Raw genomic sequence first — 20,614 nt, forward strand, 5'->3', positions numbered from 1 at the left:
CACAGCCCTGGAAGTAGAGCCTCAGGAATAGACTGACGAAGTGGTGACCGGGTGCAGTGGCTCACATCTGTAATTCCAGCACTTTGGAAGGCCCAGGTGGGAAGATTGCTTGAGCCCAGGAGTTCGAGACCAGCCTGGCCAACATGGTGAAACCCCATCTCTACTAAAAATATAAAAATTAGCTGGGCCTGGTGGCATGCACCTGTAATCCCAGCTACTTGGGAGGCTGAGGCAGAAGAATCACTGGAACCCAGGAGGCGGGCGGAGGTTGTAGTGAGCTGAGATCATGCCACCGCACTCTAGCCTGGGCGACAGAGCGAAACTGTCTCAAAAAAAAAAAAAAGGGAATTAAGAAGTTGTGGCCGAGAGCAGTGGCTCACACCTGTAATCCCAGCACTTTGGGAGGCTGAGGCAGGAGGATGGCTTCGAGACCAGCCTGGGCAACATGGTGAAACCCTGTCTGTACGAAAAATACAACAACAACAAAAAATAATAACCTGGGTGTGGTGGCATGTGCCTGTAGTCCCAGCTACTAGACTAGGGAGGCTGAGGTGGGAGGATCACCTGAGCCCAGGAAGTTGAGGCTGCAGTTAGCTGTGGTCATGCCACTGCACTTCAGCCTAGGCAATGGGAGTGAGACCCTGTCTCAAAAACAGAAAAAAAAAAAAGACTTCTCATCTCTGTATCACCATCACAAGTCTTAACACAAAATGGTTTGGTAAGTATTTTGTTGATCTTAACTGTTCAATCAGCCAGAGATGCTTATTGGGCCCAGCCTGTGTGCAGGGAATCATGGAAAATGCAGACCCAATCCATGTCCAGTGGAGCTGACAGTCCAGCAGGGGAGATGGCAATAAACAAGCTATTGCCCAATAATTATATCAGCTGCCCCTGGGTCCAGGCTGCTAAGAGAAATGACTGGATCTGGGAGGGCTTCCTGGAGGAGGTGGCTTTGATACTGAAATCCAACAACAAGTGGGACTAGCCAGAGAGTGACCTGAGAGTGTGGGAGTGTGGGCAGTTCTGGCAGGCAGAACAGCCCAGGCAAAGGCCGGGAGGCTTCACGAATTCACAGTGTTCCTGGGAAGAGCAGGATGTCAGGGACACGGGGGGCTGAGACTCATTTGATGGCGTGGGTAGGGCCGCATGGGTCAAGGGAAAGAGATATAGATATATCTATATCTATAGAGATATAGATTATGTCCTCAGCTTAGTGGAGCTTAGTGGAGCCACAGCTGACCTGCGGCAGGAAGTGCCAAGCAGAAGCTTAGCTGTAGTGTTTTCTTTCACTTCCTGGGTGGCTTCAGCAGACAGGAATGCAACCTTATGTTCTCATCCTTGGCCTGAGACTGAAGCCTCTGCTTTCTGGAAGTACAGTGAGTTTCTGGGTCTCTGCTACCTCCAGTGTGATGGTTTCTGCAATATTTTGAGAATACGTAAGAGGAGATTGGGGTGAAGACCAAAGCGGTACCTTCAGCCCCAGAGAAGGGCATGTGAAAGCTCTAAAAGGAAGTTCTGGCCAGGCGCAGTGGCTCACGCCTGTAATCCCAGCACTTTGGGAGGCCGAGGTGGGCGGATCACCTGATGTTAGGAGTTCGAGACCGGCCTTGCTAACCTGGTGAAACCGCATCTCTACTAAAAATACAAAACTCAGCCGGGTGTGGTGGCGGGCGCCTGTAGTCCCAGCTACTCAGGAGGCTGAGGCGGCAGAATCACTTGAACCTGAGAGGCGGAGGTTGCAGTGAGCTGAGATCGCGCCACTGCGCTCCAGCCTGGGCGACAGAGCGAGACTCCATCTCAAAAAAATAAAATAAAATAAATAATTTGTTTAAAAAAGGAAGTTCTGGGGACAGAACCCAGAACTTGCCCAAGAAAAATGGGGCATGTCAGTGATGCAAACACCCACATTTTTCTGCTGACAAGAAGTCCATAAATACAATCAAAGAATACAATCAAAGTGTAACTGGAAACAAAATTGAATTCATGGATAAAATATCCTCGTTATATAAGGAACATCTAGAAAGCAGTAAGAAAATGCCAACCACTTAGGCGGATATGAATCCAGAAGTCACAGAAAATGAAGGACAAATAGCTCTTAAACCCAGAAAAAGTTCCTCAGCTTCACTTGCCAAATGAAAATTAAGAGTACAGTGAGGCAGGGCCGGGCGCGGTGGCTCATGCCTGTAATCTGAGCACTTTGGGAAGTCAACGTGGGAGGATCATTTGAGCTCGAGTTGGAGATTACCCTGGGCGACATGGTGAGCTCCGTCTCTACAAAACATACAAAAATTAGCCAGGCATGGTGGTGTGCACCTGTAGTCTCAGCTACTTGGAAGACTGAAGTGGGAGGATGGCTTGAGTCCAGGAGGCAGAGGTTGCAGGGAGCCAAGATTGTGCCACTGTACTCCAGCCTGGGCGACAGAGCGACACTCCATCTCAAAAACAAAAACAAAAGTGGTAAAAGACTGAATAACTTCCTCCTGAGATTGGGAACAAGACAAGGATGTCCATTCTCACCACCTCTATTCAACATTGTTCTGGTGATGTTAGCCACTGTAACAAGAAAAGAAAAAGCAGGCTGAGGCGGGAGAATGGTGTGAACCAGGGAGGTGGAGCTTGCAGTGAGCCGAGATCGCGCCACTGCACTCCAGCCTGGGCGACAGAGCGAGACTCCATCTCAGAGAAAAAAAAAAAGAGAGAGAAAAATAAACAAGTCAGGTGTGGCTGGGCATGGTGATACATGCTTGTAGCCTCAGCTACTGGAGAAGCTGAAATGGGAGCCCAGGAATTTAAAGGCAACATAGCAAGGTTCTGTATCAAGCAAAACAGAAAAAATAAGTAATAAAAAAGTAAATAAAATTGTTGCTATTTGCTGATGATATGATTGTTTATGTCAAAAACCCAAGGGAATCTATAAGACAACTACTGAAATACATAAATTCAGCAAGTTACCAGGTTTAAAAAGTCCGTTGAATTCAATACAAAAGTCAATTGAATTTTTATACACTAGCAGCAAACAACTGGAACATAAAAAATTTCTGAAAAATTTCCTTTGCAGCAGCACTGAAAAAGATAAAATACTGTGATGGTCTGAGAGTTTGCGTCTCCCCAAAATTAATACATTGAAATCCTAACCTCGAAGGCGATGGTATTCAGAAGCGGAACCTTTTAAGAGGTGATTAGATCATGAGGGTTGAGCTCTCATGAATGGAATTAATGCCCTTGTAAAAGAGGCCCCTAGGCTGGGCATGGTAGCTCACGCCTGTAATCCCAGCACCCTGGGAGAATTGCAGGCTGGTCTCTGACAAAGAACTTTTGTTTGAGACCAGCCTGGGCAACATGGCGAAACACCACCTCTACCAAAAAAAAAAAAACACAAAAATTAGCTGGACATGGTGGTGCACACCTGTAGTCCCAGGCACTTGGAAGGCTGAGGCAGGAGGATCACCTGAGCCCAGGAGGTCGAGGCTCCAGTGAACCAAAATCTTGCCCCTGCACTTCAGCACAGGCAACAGAGTGAGACCATCTCAAAAAAGAAAGAAAGAAAAAGGCCCCAAAGAGATGCCTCGACCCTTCTATCATGTGAGGGCACAGTGAGAAGCCACCATCTATGAACCAGAATGTGGGCCCTCAGCAGACACTGAATGTGCTTTGATCTTGGAATTCCCAGACTCCAGAACTGTGAGAAATAAATTTCTGTTGTTTGTAAATTTCTTTTTTCTTTTCTGTTTTTTTTTTTTTTTTTTTTTTTTTTTTTTTTGAGACAGAGTCTCACTCCGTTGCCCAGGCTGAAGTGCAGTGGCTCAATCTAAGCTCACTGCAACCTCCACCTCCCAGGTTCCAGCAATTCTCCTGTCTCAGACTCCTGAGTAGCTGGGACTACAGGCGCCCACCACCACACCTGGCTAATTTTTTGTATTTTTAGTAGAGACGGGGTTTCACCTTGTTGGTCAGGCCAGTCTTGAACTCCTGACCTCGGGTGATCCACCCATCTCGCCAGACCTGGCCGAAACTTTTTTTTTTTTTAGAGAAGGGATCTCACTATGTCGCCCAGGCTAGTCTTGAACTCCTGGCCTGAAATGATCTTCCCGTTTCAGCCTTCCAAGTCACTGGGATGACAAGTGAGAGCCACCACGCCCGGCTGATTTTTCTTATGTATCTTGTTTTTTCCATTTCCCCCATCCTTTTCCCTTTCAACTCTCCCAGGTCTGGGGTTTTTGTTTGTCCCAGTCACAACTGTGTCCCCTGTGTCATGTGTCCACACAGTAGGTACTCCATGAATGAATGTATGAATGAATGAAATGAACTCAGAGAGGGACTCTTGGGAGAGATGGGAGCAGGGATCAGGGACAATTGGAGGCAGAAGAGGACGGGGTGGAAGGCCAGGGCCTGGGCCGGGCACAGTGGCTCATTCCTGTAATTCCAGCACTTTGGGAGGTTGAGGCAGGTGGATCACTTGAGGTCAGGAGTTCCAGACCAGACTGGCCAACGTAGGGAAACCCAATCTCTACTAAAAATAAAAAAACTAGCCTGGTGTGGTGATGGGTGTCTGTAATCCCAACGACTCGGGAGGCTGAGACACGAAAATTGCTGGAACCCGGGAGGCAGAGTTTGCAGTGAGCCAAGATCGTGCCACAGCACTCCAGCCTGGGTGACAGTGAGACTCTATATTTAAAAAAAAAAAAAAAAAAAGGCCAGGCACTGTGGCTCACGCCTGTAATCCCAGCACTTTGGGAGGCCCAGGTGGGCGGATTACCTGAGGTCAGGAGTTTGAGGCCAGCCTGACCAACATGGAGAAATCCCATCTCTACTGAAAAAACAAAATTAGCCGGACGTGGTGGTGTGTGCCTGTAATCCCAGCTACTCGGGAGGCTAAGGCAGGAGAATCGCTTGAACCCAGGAGGTGGATGCTGCAGTAAGCCGAGATTGCACCATTGCACTCCAGCCTGGGCAACAAGAGCAAAACTCTGTCTAAAAAAAAAAAAAAAAAAAACAGTCCGAGCGCAGTGGCTCATGCCTGTAATCTTAGCACTTCAGGAGGCCCAGGTAGGTGGATCACCTGAGGTCAGGAGTTCAAGACCAGCCTGGCCAACATGGTAAAACCCTGTCTCTGCTAAATATACAAAAATTAGCCGGGCGTGGAGGCAGATGCCTGTAATCCCAGCTACTCAGGAGGCTGGGGCAGGAAAGAATGGCTTGAACCTGGGAGGCGGAGGCTGCAGTGAGCTGAGATTGTGCCACTGCATTCCAGCCTTGGCAATGGAGTGAGACTCCATCTCAAAAAAAAAAAAAAAAAAAGAAAAAAAAAGAAAAAAGAAACCCTGTCTCTACAAAAATTAGCCAGGCATCATGACGGGTGCCTGTAATCCCAGCTACTCTGCAGGGTGAGGCAGGAGAATCGCTTGAACCTGGGAGGCAGAGGCTATGGTGAGCTGAGATCACGCCATTGCATTCCAGCCTGGGGAACAGAGTGAGACTCCATCTCAAAAAACAAAACTAAAGAAAAATAATAAAGCTTTGAAACAAACATCACAACCCGTGCCCTTCCCCACCCTGGCATGCCCCTCCCTCCGCTCCAACCCAGGCCTTGAAGGCAGAAGCACGAGGTCCCAAGGCCAGGGCTGGGTCTCAGGGATCTCCCTCTCCTCTTCTTCCTCCTCTGCTGTCCTCCCTAAATTCCTTTTCCTGCCCCTCTCCTGCTGTCCCAGGATCCAATTTGTGCTCCAGGCTGCGCTCTGCCCTTTCCAGGATCTCTTTCCACCTGCTTGTAGCCGCTCAGCACTTTGGGGAAACTGAGGCCAGAGCGGTGAGTTCCAGCACAGAGAGAGGGACAGGGCCTCAACCTCCCCAGTCCAAACAATGATACGCCATTTAAGTCTCACAACAACCCTAAGAGCTGGCGACTATTACTGGCCTCATTTTGTGGAAGGGGAAACTGAGGCCCGGAGCGGCGACGCGGCCAGCGAACCATCGGTAAGATTTGAACCTGGCCGGGCGCGGTGGCTCATGCCTGTAATCCCAGCACTTTGGGAGGCCGAGGTGGGCGGATCACCTGAGGTCAGGAGTTCGAGACCAGCCTCAACATGGAGAAACCCCGTCTCTACTAAAAATACAAAATTAGCCGGGCGTGGTGGTGCATGCCTGTAATCCCAGCTACTCGGGAGGCTGAGGTAGGAGAATTGCTTGAACCTGGGAGGCGGAGGTTGCGGTGAGCCGAGATCGCGCCATTGCACTCCAGCCTGGGCAACAAGAGTGAAACTCCGTCTCCAAAAAAAAAAAAGATTTGAACCTGGTTGTATATCATTCCACGGTCTCGTGCTTGGCCTCAGCTGGGCCACCGCAGATGGGACGGGGTTCTGCTGCCACCTGGTGGACGCTGGCGGCAGCGCTGTTGGGATAGAGTCGCCTCTCACCTGACGTCCTGCCCAGAAAACCCCAGCCACAGGAGGGCTGACCTGCTCCCCTGGCCTCCCTGTCCCCCATCACACCCATCAATTTTCCGAATTTTCACAGTCTAAGTGTCCACCAGGAGGGGACTGGGTAACTAACCACCTGTGCTACAGTTGGGCTAAAGATTTTGGTGCAAAAGTTAATTTGCCCACCTCACAAGAAATACTAAAAATATATATATATATTTTCGAGACAGAGTCTCACTCTGTTGCCCAGGCTGGAGTACAGTGGCACGATCTCGGCTCACTGCAACCTCCGACTCCCAGGCTCAAGCGATTCTCATGCCTCAGCCTCTCAAGTAGCTGGGTCTACAGGCACCCGCCACAATACCCAGCTAATTTTTGTATTTTTTAATAGAAGCAGGGTTTCACGATGTTGGCCAGGCTGGTCTCGAGCTCCTGACCTCAGGTGATCCACCCACCTGGGCCTCGCAAAGTGCTGGGATTACAGGCGAGAGCCACTGCACCCGCCCAAAAGAAATTCTTCAGGCTGAAAACAAGGGACCCCAGACATGTATTCCAATCCAAGTGAATATCTGAAGAACACATATAAAGGTAATGTGTGTAATTTTAAAAGATTGCATAAGGCCAGGTGCTTTGGCTCACGCCTGTAATCCCAACACTTCAGGAGGCTGAGGTGGGCGGATCAATTGAGCCCAGGAGTTCAAGACCAGCCTGGGCAACATAGAGAGACCTTGTCTCTACAAAAAATACAAAACTTGGCCGGGCACGGTGGCTCACGCCTGTAATCCCAGCATTTTGGGAGGCTGAGGTGGGTGGATCACGAGGTCAGGAGTTTAAGAAAAAAAAATACAAAACTTAGCTGGGTTTCATGGCACGCGTCCTAACTACTCGGGAAGTCTGAGGTGGGAGAATCTCTTGAGCCTGGGAGTTCGAGGCTGCAGTGAACGGAGATCTTGCCACTGCACTCCAGCCTGGGCAACAGAGTGAGATCCTGTATCAAAAAAATAAGGCCGGGCGCAATGGCTCATGCCTGTAATCCCAGCACTTTGGAAGGCCGAGGCGGGCGGATCACGAGGTCAGGAGATCGAGACCAGCCTAACAAACATGGGAAAACCCCGTCTTTACTAAAAATACAAAAATTACCTGGGCATGGTGGCAGGCGCCTGTAATCCCAGCTACTCTGGAGGCTGAGACGGGAGAATTGCTTGAACCCAGGAGGCAGAGGTTGCAGTGAGCCAAGATAGCGCCACTGCACTCCAGCCTGGGGAACAGAGTAAGACTCCGTCTCAAAGAAAAAAAAAAAAAGAAAAGAAAGAAAAGAAAAGAAAATCACACCCAGTAGTGACTTGAATCCACAAAACCAGATTAAGAGAACCAGAAATGCAAAATAAGAAAATGAAAATAAAAAATTGCATACTTGCTGCCCTTTATTTTCTTTCTTTTTTTTTTTTTTTTTCGAGTTGGAGTCTCACCCTGTCTCCCAGGCTGGAGTGCAATGGCATGATCTCGGCTCACTGCAACCTCCGTCTCCCAGGTTCCAGCGAGTCTCCTGCCTCAGCCTCCCGAGTAGCTGGGATTACAGGCGCCCGCCACCACGCCCGCTAATTTTTGTATTTTTAGTAGAGACGGGGTTTCGCCATGTTGGCCAGGCTGGTCTTGAACTCCTGACCTCGTGATCCACCCACCTCGGCCTCCCAAAGTGCTGAGATTACAGGTGTGAGCCACCGTGCCTGGCCTTTTTTTTTTTTTTTTTTTTTTTTTTTGAGACAGTCTCACTCTGTTGCCCAGGCTGGAGTGCAGTGGCGCGATCTCGGCTCACTGCAACCTCTGGCTCCTGGATTCAAACGATTCTCATGCCTCAGCCTCCTGCCTCTTTCCTCTTAATTTTACTTCATAGCTTTGTCATCAGGGAGTTGTTTGCGGCTGTTTCTTTTTTCATATCTGGTCTTCGTCCTCATCCCCAGGAGGGCTTCTTTCTGCCCGAGCAAACTGCTAAGTCCAAGCCCCTCAAAGTGGGCGGCTGGATCTTGATCCATTCTCGGGCTCTCCGCGCGCTCTCCCCCAACCCCCGCTCCCCCAGGTTCTTATGAACTGGAGGCAGGCAGACAGAGTTTGAATCCCAGCTACTACGAAACACAAATCGGACCCCAAATAACAAAAACGGCATTCCAGTGCTTACTCAATATTCGTGCTGCAACATCGCTAGGAGAAAAATATATAATTTGTATTCTCATTTTACAGATACCCTCAGGTATCTGGTGGAGATCTCCGTAACACACCTCCCCGGAGGATGAGGCCCCGGGGTGAAGCATCGGGATCTCATCGTAAACACCGCAGCCACCCGAAGTCCCGTTCAATGCTTAGGTATCCTGCAGGCGGCGCGCGCCGCCGCCCACAGTTGCAGCCGGGACTGTCGGAGTGCCTACAACTCCCGACGTACCGCGCGCGCCGACGCTCCGTTACGGTCGTAGTGGAACAGGTGGAGCTTGCCTCGTTGCCTTCTGGGAAACGAAGTCTCGCTGAGGAGAGGCCGAGCTTTGAGTAGCAGGTGGATCGGTAGCCAATGAAGACGCGGGTCGCTTTGAGTGCGGAGCAGAGAAGCCAATGGGCGTGCGGCATTGAGGGGGCGGGTCTTCCGGTAGTGAAGGCCTGGTGAACGGCTGCGCGAAAGAGGATACTTCCTTTTGCGGGTGGCGGCGAGCGTGGAGAGGACGCTATGAAGGCCTCGGGCACAGTAAGGCGGGCGCGGCGCGGCAGGGGGCCAAGGAATGGGGCCCAGGCCCCATGGGGGGCCTGCAGAGGTGGCGTGGGTCGGGTTGGTGCCGCGCGCTCTTGTCTGGGTTCCCCTTGGCCGCGCGCCGCCTTCTCTTGTTGCACCCAACATGGCGGCCATCGTGGGCGCCGCGTGGAGAGAGCGATGCGTGACTTGGGCCAGCTCAGGGATCGCGGGGGCCCAAGGACTCCGGGTCTTCTTCCCAGGGGAAGGAATAAGTCGCGCAGCTTGGAGGCCCGAACCCCAGCACCTCGTCGAGCCGCCAAGTTTCTGTTTTCCTGTCTGCAATGTGTCACGTGATGGTGGAGCAATAGTATTTTCTTTCTCCCGGAATGGCTGTGAGAAGCAGATGGAAATTGCTAACAATGAGCCGAAATGGGGAGCGCGAGGGTTAACGCTGTGACACATACTGGATAGAGTCAAACGGCGCTATGGCGCAGAGATAGGAGAATCTGGACTCCCATGGAGTGGGTGTATTATGTCCAGATCTTCAGCCTCAGTTTCCTTGCTGTCAAAGGGGCGGGCCCCATCGTTCCCTTTCTGAACGTGTGGTGCCGAGGCCAATGGGTCAGGTTCACAGTAAAAGTAGGAACTGAGTCACAGTAAAAGTAGGAACTGCGATAATTTGTGACTGTTTTTCATTGATACTAGCGAAAAGGTGGCGAGTCAGTTTCAGAGGTGGTTTCTTTGTGTCATATCACAGAGCCTGGACTTGACCAAAGATTCTCACCCCTGCATCTGTAAACCGGGAGCCTTCCCTGGGCCAAATGTTTGGATTGCAGTTGGGAAAACGGAGGCAGCCGCAGCTCGCGTGGCGACAGTGCAGGGATCCCAGGGCTGGGGAGAGACCTGAGGTCTTGTCCTAGTTCTGTCTGGAATGGGCTGTGAGATCTCATGCTGGTCACTGTCTGTAGGCCTCAGGGTGAAAAAAGATGTTGGCTGGATATTTTGAGGTGCAGAGTGGCTTTCACGGGGACTGCAAAGCAATTCGGGACTGCAGCATGAAGAAAGGAGGCTGTGGGTCTAAGCCTCAGCTTTCCTGGTCTGAAACCCTTAGCAGAGGAGAGACAGGCAACTCAATTAATCCTCCCTGGAGACCTCCCTCTCCTCGGTTCATTCTGTGGATAAAGTTGTGGTCGGGAGTGTGACCCACAGTCACCAGGAATCCACATGGAGTACCTAGGGTGGCCCTGTCTCCTGCTTCCCGAATCTGTGGTCACTAGGTGCAGGAAAGGGAGTGAGGTGGATCTCCACAGTTGCCTCTGGGTGCTGGCCTTAACCTCACCCGTTTCCTTTCAGCTACGAGAGTACAAGGTAGTGGGTCGCTGCCTGCCCACCCCCAAATGCCACACACCGCCCCTCTACCGCATGCGAATCTTTGCACCTAATCATGTCGTCGCCAAGTCCCGCTTCTGGTACTTCGTATCTCAGTTAAAGAAAATGAAGAAGTCTTCAGGGGAGATTGTCTACTGTGGTCAGGTATGGAGAGGCCGGGGCTACGTGGGGTCTGGAGTGGATTTGCGCCTCATGGGGGACATCGTGCATCTCAAGAATTAATCAGACATCGACCGGGCGTGGTAGCTCACGCCTGTAATCCCAGCACATCGGAAATCAGAGCCTCAGGTTGTGTTTCTGCCTGGGTCACGGGAGTGGAGCAGAGCTTATGTGCCATTTCCCTGATTAGAAAGCCAGGGAGCAGGTGGGTGGCATGGTGGGACACCTTGGTTGGTGCTGTCTTCCCTGGGCCCTGTCTGTCAAGTGAGGAGAGGCGATGGCTGTCTGGTCAGTGGGTGGTAGCTAGGTTGGCCCAGACAGGTCCCAGGAGACATGAGTTCAGGAACTGAATCTGGGGCTGGGTTGGTGTCCGTGGCAGAAGCCTGGACTTCAGGCTGTTGCCATAGGAAGTTCCCTTACCTCAGGCTCCCAGAGGGTGCCTGAAGGTAGGTGGGGCTGGGAAACTGAGGCACAAGAGTCTGGCCATAGAGTAGGCCTGGAGCCTGGGGTGTGCTTTAGAGGCCGAGGGTTCAGTGAAGATGGGGCTAGGGCAGATCCGGCTTGCTGCTCTCACATCTCCCTGTGGCTTCTCCTTGGCAGGTGTTTGAGAAGTCCCCCCTGCGGGTGAAGAACTTTGGGATCTGGCTGCGCTATGACTCCCGGAGCGGCACCCACAACATGTACCGGGAATACCGGGACCTGACCACCGCAGGCGCTGTCACCCAGTGCTGTAAGCTGCCTGTCCCGCCTCCAGCTTTTTAGACCCTGCTTGACTCCCTCACACTGAGGCAGGGCAAATGCCAGAGGTTCCCAGCGCAGGAGAGTCTCAGAGCTGGTGGCAGGGCACAGGAAGATGAGAGGATGCCCCAGGCCCCAGATGGCACTTTTCCGAGAGCCCTGCCAGGCTTGGTTGTAAATCACATCGCATCTGGAAACTCCCTTTTTGGGTCTGCACCTTGTTTAGACTGGGATCCACATCACCACTGTTTTCTGGGACCCACTTAGAACCGAATTGAACCCCTGCCCGGTGTTGGGAGCTGGCACCTTTTCCCTGGCTCACCTGCCAGGGTCTGTGCGACCCCCACACCTCCCTGATTGCACCTAAACCCAAGAATCACTGTTTCTTATAGCAGTGGTTTAAACAGAGGTGCAAACAGCAAGCGGATCTCGTCGCCTTTGGGGGGCTGTGGCCGTGCCCCTCAAAGTGAATTTGGAGGTTCCACAACTCTAGTGGCTAGTGCCTGCTGGGACCCAGGCCTTGGGCTGTCTCGCTTCCCCCCACCACCACCTTCCCGTGAGCCCCGAGCCCTCAGGCAGTTGCTGTGACCAACAGGATGTGTCAGGTCATTGGGCAGGCACTCAGGAGGTTTGCTGAATGCCCAGAGCCCAGGCAACACCGTCACCCTGGCCCCACTCCTTTCCACAGACCGAGACATGGGTGCCCGGCACCGCGCCCGGGCCCACTCCATTCAAATCATGAAGGTGGAGGAGATCGCAGCCAGCAAGTGCCGCCGGCCGGCTGTCAAGCAGTTCCACGTGAGTGCCCTGGGGGACTTCCCTGGAGAGAAACGCCTGCTCTGACGCAGGAGCCCAGTGGGGGGCGGCTACACCTTGGTGGCCCCACAGGATGGGGTGTTAAGAGGCTTCCAACCCCCTCAACATACCTCCCCTCCTCACAGGACTCCAAGATCAAGTTCCCGCTGCCCCACCGGGTCCTGCGCCGTCAGCACAAGCCACGCTTCACCACCAAGAGGCCCAACACCTTCTTCTAGGTGCAGGGCCCTCACCCGGGTGTGCCCCAAATAAACTCAGGAACGCCCCGGTGCTCGCCGCGTGTTTTCTTTGCACACTGCAGAGCTCAAAGGGGTGCTATGAGAGGCTAGCCCAGTCACCTCCTGGGGTGCAGCTGAGCTGCCATTTCTCTGTCCTGGAGGAGGGGTCTTCAGTGCAAACAAACCAACCCTCACATCCTCCTGTCCTGGAGTGGGCCCTCCAGGAGCCCCCACCCCTGAGCTCCCTCTTGCTTGGTCAGTTCTTAGCCCTGCTGGCAGCCCTGGGCTATGAGCTGCAGGGGTACTGTCTGTCCTGGGCCCCTAAATCTCTCCCAACTGCCTTGTGAGACACAGGCCTCCCAGGCTCCCCTGCTGGGTCTGGACCAGGGAGAATCTCCCTAGATAGTGGGGTTGGGGTTCACTCCCTGGGGATTCCCCTAAGTCTCTGGTTCCCAAAGTTCTCAGAGTAGACACAAGAGGGCACCTGAGGGGCACTCTGCTGCTTGAGGGCTGTTTCACTGGTTGGGGGCCTCTTAGGTGACGCCCTCATCTTGCCCAAGGAGGTCAAGGACTCACCACAGGTACTTGTCTCCAGGAAACTGCTTCAGGCTTGGAAAATTCCAGGCATGACACTAATCCCACCCTGGCTGAGTCCTTCTGTCAGGTGGAGGCTAAGCTGGCATTGGAGAAGCTTGAGACACAGCCAAGAGCTCAGGCTCTGGGAGCCTCCCATCCTTTGTTGCATGACCTTGGGCAGCTCTGTTCTGGGCCAGCGGCCCTTCTGGGGCTTGCTGTCTTGATCTCAACATGGGGTTCCACATTGATGTGGGAAGTGACGCTGTGCAGGTGCTGGGGGCAGCCTGTGGGACCCTCTTTTGTCCCAGAGAGCCCAGGATCAGGAGGAAGCCGGGACTAGGTAGTAGTTACAACTTTTTGAAAGAGGGTCTTGCTCTGTCTCCCTGGCTGGAGTGCAGTGGAGAGATCATGGCTCACTGTAACCTCGACCTCCTGGGCTCAAGTGGTCCTCCTGCCTCAGCCTCCCAAGTAGCTGGGACTACAGGGGCACCATCACACTCAGGGCAAGGACACAGCCTTTCCTCCACCTGTGGAGGAGCCGTGTGGTTTCCAGGAAACCAGGCCTCTTCCAGCCTCACCTGGGGGGTGTTGCAACACCCAGGAACTTGGAGAGGCGCCCAGAGCCTGGGCAGGGTCAGCACACAAACACGCATTCTGGGTAAGACCCAGGCCTGGGGACAGGCCTGTAGACCACAGAACCCCACGGGTCCCCAACAGCTGGCTCCTTGCCACCCTAGGGCCTTCACACTTGCCTGGAATACCACGGATTCCCCCAGGCTGGCCTCACTCGAGTTACAAACTGCACATAGGTTCCCGGGACTGAGCTATGTTTGATTTCTATCCCCCACTAGTTCTGAGAGGGCAGGGGCCATGTGTGTCACCCAGTATATCCAGGAGGGGCTCAACTTTCCCATGGTATCCTTTTTGTTTTGTGAAAGCCCTTTGCATATGTGGGGCAAAAGCTTGGGAAAAGTCATACATTTTTCCAGGATACCTCTTTTTTTTTTTTTTGGGACGGAGACTCCCTCTGTTGCCCACGTTGGAGTGCAGTGGCACAGTCCCAGCTCACTGCAACCTCCGCCTCCCAGGTTCAAGGGATTCTTCTGCCTCAGCCACCAGAGTAGCTAGAATTACAGGTGCCCGCCACCATGCCTGGCTAATTTTTTTTTTTTTTTTTTTTTTTTGAGACGGAGTCTCACTCTGTCGCCCAGGTTGGAGTGCAGTGGCGCAATCTCGGCTCACTGCAAGCTCCGCCTCTCGGGTTCACGCCATTCTCCTGCCTCAGCCTCTCCGAGTAGCTGGGACTACAGGCGCCCGCCACCACGCCCGGCTAATTTTTTTTGTATTTTTAGTAGAGACAGGGTTTCACCCTGGTCTCGAGCTCCTGACCTCGTGATCCGCCCGCCTCGGCCTCCCAAAGTGCTGGGATTACAAGCGTGAGCCACCGTGCCCGGCCATGCCTGGCTAATTTTTTGTATTTTTAGTACAGACGGGGTTTCACCATGTGGGCTGGGCTAGTCTCAAACTCCTGACCTCATGCCACCTGCCTTGGCCTCCCAAAGTTCTGGGGTTACAGGTGTGAGCCACCCCACTTGGCCTGGAGTATCTTTTGATGTTCCTTAGAGTATATTGGAGGGGGGCGGTGCTAGCTGGAAATTTTAAAATTTTGCCTGAATTTCATTCATCTTTTGTGGTTTCTGGTACAAACTCTCCTTTCTCCATAAGGGAATCTTCATACTTAAGTGCCACCCAGAAAAGAAAATACATTTCCCAGGCCCGGGCGCGGTGGCTCAAGCCTGTAATCCCAGCACTTTGGGAGGCCGAGGCGGGTGGATCACGAGGTCAGGAGATCGAGACCATCCTGGCTAACACAGTGAAACCCCGTCTCTACTAAAAAATACAAAAAATTAGCCGGGCGTGTTGGCGGGCACCTGTGGTCCCAGCTACTCGGGAGGCTGAGGCAGGAGAATGGCGTGAACCCAGGAGGTGGAGGTTGTGGTGAGCCGAGATCGCGCCACTGCACTCCAGCCTGGGGGACAGAAAAAGACTCCGTCTCAAAAAAAAAAAAAAATACATTTCCTAACCTCCGTAGCGATGGCCAGGTGTGGCTCATGGCTGTCATCTCAGCACTTTGGGAGGCTGAGGTAGGAGGATCACTTGAGGCCAGGAGTTTGAGACCAGACTGATAGACATAGTGAGACCCTGTCTTTACCAAGTAACATTAGCTGGGTGTTATGCACACCTGTAGTCCCAGCTACTTGGGGGCCTGAGGTGTGAGAATCACTTGAGCCTGGAGGTTGGGGCTGCAGTGAACCACAATCGTGCCACTGTACTCCAGCCTGGCAACAGGGCGAGACCAAACAAAACAAAAATATGCTAGTGATGTGCCATTTCCAAGAAAGAACGCATCTGGCTGGTATGTGGGCATGATGGCCAGTGCTCCAGCAGTCATTTTGGACCATGAAGAAGCAACACACGGGAGCAGCAAGGGAGAAGGATCTCCGGTACTTGACCCTGTGCAGTGCTGCCCCCCTCCCTGAGGCTTGACCCTTCTACCTTCTTGATTAGAACATGGGGAGGAGACATGAGTCCTGCTTAGGCTGTAATGGAGCTGCTCTGCTAGATGTGACCTTACCTTGAGCTGGGCCTGAAGCAGGGCGTGGCACTGTGGACTCAGGCCATGATAACTGCCTGGAAGTCCCTGCCCACTCTGAGCCATTTCTTCCTGTATAAAGTGAGGGTGGTGATCCCTCCAGGCTGTGGGGCAGGCGAGGTGATACTAGGTGAGTTGGAGGATGAGATATCAGGAGAGTGGAAGGCACAGAAGGCTCAGGGTCCCACCAAAGCCCACTGCATACCCTCGTCTCCACCTCAGTCACCTCCCTGTGCCTTGGAGCCCCTCCAGGGCTTCACCCACGTGGCAGCAGCCTGGGAACCAGTTGGGAGAGCTCTGCCCCAACCAGCTGAGACATAGAGGCCAATCCCATTATTTTTTATTTATTTATTTTAATTTTTTTTTTTAATTCTTTTTTTTTTTTTTTTTTTTGAGACGGAGTCTTTCTCTGTCCCCTAGGCTGGAGTGCAGTGGCGCAATCTCGACTCACCGCAACCTCCACCTCCTGGGTTCCTGCCATTCTCCTGCCTCAGCCTCCCAAGTAGCTGGGACTACAGGCGCCCGCCAACACACCCGGCTAATTTTTTGTATTTTTAGTAGAGACGAGGTTTCACTGTGTTAGCCAGGATGGTCTCGATCTCCTGACCTCGTGATCCGCCGGCCTCGGCCTCCCAAAGTGCTGGGATTACAGGCTTGAGCCACCGCACCCGGCCTATTTTAATTTTTTTTTTTGAAACGGAGTCTTGCTCTGTCGCCCAGGCTGGAGTGCGGTGGTGCGATCTCGGCTCACTGCAAGCTCCGCCTCCCGGGTTCACGCCATTCTCCTGCCTCAGCCTCTCCGAGTAGCTGGGACTACAGGCGCCCGCCACCACGCCCGGCTAATTTTTTTTGTATTTTTAGTAGAGACGGGGTTTCACCGCGGTCTCGATCTCCTGACCTCGTGATCCGCCTGCCTCGGCCTCCCAAAGTGCTGGGATTACAAGCGTGAGCCACCGCGCCCGGCGGCCAATCCCATTATTGAGGAACCATTGACAGAGGATGAATGTGCTCCCAGATCACTAGCCTGCACCTATTCACCCACCTTGCCATCTACTCAGCCTCTCATAAATGTGCCCAGAAGCCCCTCTACCACCGAATTCCCCCACCCCCTGCCAATCCCCATCCTTCCATTCAGTCACAGGTTCCTCCACCATCCAACCGGCTACCTGTCCATCCATTCGTCCACTCAATCCACCCACCCCATCCATTCATCCACCCATCCATCAACTCATCCACCTACCCATTCCATCTACCCACCCACCCGTCCATCAACCCACCCACCCATCCATCCGTCCATCCATTCACCCATCCAACCACCCACCAGTCCATACATACATCCATTTATCCATCCATTCATCCATCTATACACCCAAACATCCACTATTTACCCATCCACCCATCTGTCATATCCAATCCTCTACCTAAACTCCACGCGCCTGCCCCCACCCCACACACCATCCCTTTGTTGCAGACTCAATCGTCCTTGAGCCCCTACTTTGTGCAGGGGCCTGTGTTAATTCCGGTGTGGGTGCTTGAAGGAATAGACAGACCCTGGTTCTTTGTCAGGAAGGAGAGGAACAGTCACAACCCCATGCAGAGGCTGGGCGTGGTGGTGGTGTGCCCGTAGTCCCAGCTACTTGGGAGTCTGAGGCAGGAGGATCACTTGAGCCCAGAAGGTTGAGGTTGCAGTGAGCCGTAACCTCTCCACCGCACTCCAGCCTGGGCAACAGAGCGAGCCCCTGTCTCAGAAAAACAAATACAAAAAATAAGCAAACAAAAAAGAACCACCCCTGGCTGTTGAGGAGAGGAGGTACAAGACCAACCAGAGCGGAGCCGTGGGGCTGGGCAGAAATAGGTCCTTTCACGTGGCTGTGAGTGGGGCTGATGCGGCAGAGGCTGGCCAGGGAGAGCCTGGATGTCTGCTGGGGTCTGGAGCGGGACAGGTCCTATCCGGGCTCACCCAGTTAACCCAAGGATAAACAAGGGCAGGAATCCAGGAACTCCTCCCACCTCCTCAGGTGCCGAGGCGCTCCTGGGTCTCGTTCCTGGGCTTGTCAAGTGCCAGGTGTCACCTCGGTAGGGCTGTGATCCCTGGGGGAGCGACTTTCAAAGCCTCCCCTCCCTGACCCGCCCTGCACCTCTGCTCCTGAGTCAGAACCAATGGGGACAAGGGCAGTGCCGACGCAGGACAGATGAGTAGGGACCCCAAGAGACCCCAGCCCTAGTTCCTGCAACCAAGAGAGACTATGTGAGAATCACAGAATCTGAGACTCACAGTCGAGTCTCAGGACTTAGAATTATGGAATCTTTTTTTTTTTTTTTTTTTTTTGAGATGGAGTTTCACTCTTGCTGCCCAGGTTGGAGTGCAATGGCACGATCTCGGCTTACTGCAACCTCTGTCTCTCAGATTCAAGCCATTCTCCTACTTTGGCATCCCCAGTAGCTGGGATTACATGTGCCCGCCACCATGCCTGGCTAGTTTTTTGTATTTTTGGTAGACACGGGGTTTCATCATGTTGGCCAGGGTGGGCTTGAACTCCTGATCTCAGATGATCCACCTGCCTGGGTCTCCAAAAGTTTTGGGATTACAAGCGTGAGCCACCGTGCCCGGTCGAATTATGGAATCTTACAGACAGCAGCAGCAACAAGGAAGAATAGTTTGCATTTATTTATTTTTTTTAGAGACAGGGTCTCCTTCTGTCGCCCAGGCTGAAGTACAGTGGCGCAATCACTGTTCACTGCAGCCTCAACCTCCCCAGCTCAAGCAATCCTTCTGCTTCAGCCTCCTAAGTAGCTGGGACCACAGGTGCACACCACCAAACTCGGCTAATTTTTAAAAACTTTTGGCTGGGCACGGTGGCTCACACCTGTAATCCCAGCACTTTGGGAAGCAGAGGTAGGTGGATCACGTGAGGTCAGGAGTTCGAGACCAGCCTGGCCAACATGGTGAAACCCCTTCTCTACTAAAAATACAAAAAACAAACAAAATTGTATAGTTGGGGTCTCACTATATTGTTCAGGCTGGTCACCAACTCCCAGCCTCCAGCCATCTTCCTGGCTTGGCCTCCCAAAGTTATGAGATTATAGGCATGAGCCACCTAAACTGGCCTTTTTGCACTTGTTGAGTGCAGAGTTGAAGTTCAAGGACAGATTCTGGCTTCCCACGGCGTGGGTTCAAATCCCACTGTTGCTCCTAGCTCACAGAAGGGGAATTGATGTCCAGGGCCACCCAGCAGGTCATGCTGCAGTCACAGCAGCTCACAACTTCTCACCCCAACCCCTGCTGCATCTCCCAGGGAACCAAGGGGCAGGGGACGGTGCCCCGACACTGTTGCCACTCTCCCATTCCTGCACATTCTGCTCACATTGTCTGCCGCGGCCTTGGGCCCTTCCTAACTCACATCTTGGGGTCATGCTTCCCACTCCTATGATTGGAATCACAGTCAAGGAAGGTGTGACCTGATTCTCCCCACTCTGCTGCTTTTCCCCTCCAGGCTCACAATTCCCTCCCCTAGGGCAGGAGATGGTTCTGCCCACTCTACAGGGGCCTTCACTTCAGGCCTCCTTAGGAATTCCAAAGTGCATTCCAAATCCACCCTCCTCTCCCTACTCGGCAGCCACCCCACTCCCACCACTTGGATATGACCAATTTTTCAGAATCTAGAAATCTCATCAGACTCCTCACCTGCTCCAAACTCTCCTAGAGTTCCCCAGCACCCTCAGAACAAAATCCACACCCCTTCCGGAGGCCCAGAAGATACCCCGTGATTGTCTGTCTCCGCTTGCCCCGTATCCAGGCTGGAATTCAGTGGTGTGATCACTGCTTACTGTAGCCTCGACCTTCCAGGCTCTGGCGATCCTCCCACCTCAGCCTCCCAAAGTATTGGGATTACAGGTGTGAGCCACAGCGCCCGGCTGAAATGAGTATTTATTTGCTGGTGAGGTCAGGGCCATCACCACCCTGGGGTGGGTCCACCTGGATCATGCTGTGTCCCCAGCACCTGGTGGAGGGCCCTGCACACAGTATGCACTCAATGAACCGGCCTCAGCCCAGGCCTCTGGCTGCAGCCTGGACCCCCACGGTGGGAAGAAGAGAAGCTATGCCTTCCCAGAACTTCCCTGGGGAGAAGGGGTCCATTTACATGTATTTGCACAATTTGCATATGTTTACATTGGTCTGCAGGGCTTTGCAAGTACAGTCTCGCTCTGTCACCAGGCTGGAGTGCAGTGGCACGATCTCTGCTCACTGCAACCTCCGCCTCCCGGGTTCAAGCGATTCTCCTGCCTCAGCCTCCCGAGTAGCTGGGACTACAGGCGCCTGCCATCACACCCGGCTAATTTTTGCATTTTTAGTAGAGACGGGTTTCATGCGAGTCCGTGTGAAGAGACCACCAAACAGGCTTTCTGTGAGCAACATGGCTGCTTATTTTCACCTGGGTGCAGGCGGGCTGAGTCCAAAAAGAGAGTCAGCAAAGGGTCGTGGGATTATCATTAGTTCTTATAGGTTTGAGGATAGGTGGTGGAGTTAGGAGCAATGTTTTGTGGGCAGGGGGTGGATCTCACAGAGTACATTCTCAAGGATGGGGAGAATTACAAAGAACCTTCTTAAGAGTGGGGGAAATTATAAACAACCTGTTTAAGGGTGGTGGAGATTACAAAGTACATTGATCAGTGAGGGTGGGGCAGAAACAAATCACAATGGTGGAATGTCATCAGTTAAGGCAGGGCAGGGCATTTTCACTTCTTTTGTGATGCTTCAGTTGCTTCAGGCCACCTGGGCATATATGTGCAAGTCACAGGGGATGCGATGGCTTGGCTTGGGCTCAGAGGCCTGACATTCCTGCCTTCTTATATTAATAAGAAAAATAAAACAAAATAGTGTTGAAGTGTTGGGGCGGTGAAAATTTTGGGGGATGGTATGGAGAGATAATGG

The 20,614-nt window shown here is 52.8% G+C and overlaps 1 protein-coding gene and 1 non-coding gene across 2 annotated transcripts; both read left to right on the forward strand.

The window, feature by feature from the left end:
- Positions 1 to 8,964: 8,964 nt before the first annotated feature.
- On the forward strand, positions 8,965 to 12,505 carry RPL18A (ribosomal protein L18a). The gene is made up of 5 exons (XM_055239343.2): positions 8,965 to 9,147; positions 10,486 to 10,665; positions 11,281 to 11,410; positions 12,107 to 12,216; positions 12,360 to 12,505. Exons 1-5 carry the CDS (start codon positions 9,130 to 9,132, stop codon positions 12,450 to 12,452), a joined length of 531 nt encoding a protein of 176 aa, XP_055095318.1. The 5' UTR covers positions 8,965 to 9,129; the 3' UTR covers positions 12,453 to 12,505.
- On the forward strand, positions 11,775 to 11,907 carry LOC129461333 (small nucleolar RNA SNORA68). The gene has a single exon (XR_008650485.1). It is a non-coding gene; the product is annotated as a small nucleolar RNA SNORA68 (small nucleolar RNA).
- Positions 12,506 to 20,614: the final 8,109 nt, after the last annotated feature.

This window comes from Symphalangus syndactylus, chromosome 13 (assembly GCF_028878055.3).
Source record: "Symphalangus syndactylus isolate Jambi chromosome 13, NHGRI_mSymSyn1-v2.1_pri, whole genome shotgun sequence".
NCBI classification, from domain to species: Eukaryota; Metazoa; Chordata; class Mammalia; order Primates; family Hylobatidae; genus Symphalangus; species Symphalangus syndactylus.

Excerpts from the sequence above, each read along its gene's own strand:
- RPL18A (XM_055239343.2), top strand. Across the intron at positions 10,666-11,280 it reads AGATTGTCTACTGTGGTCAG|GTGTTTGAGAAGTCCCCCCT; the intron begins GTATGGAGAGGC and ends TCTCCTTGGCAG. Across the intron at positions 11,411-12,106 it reads AGGCGCTGTCACCCAGTGCT|ACCGAGACATGGGTGCCCGG; the intron begins GTAAGCTGCCTG and ends TCCTTTCCACAG.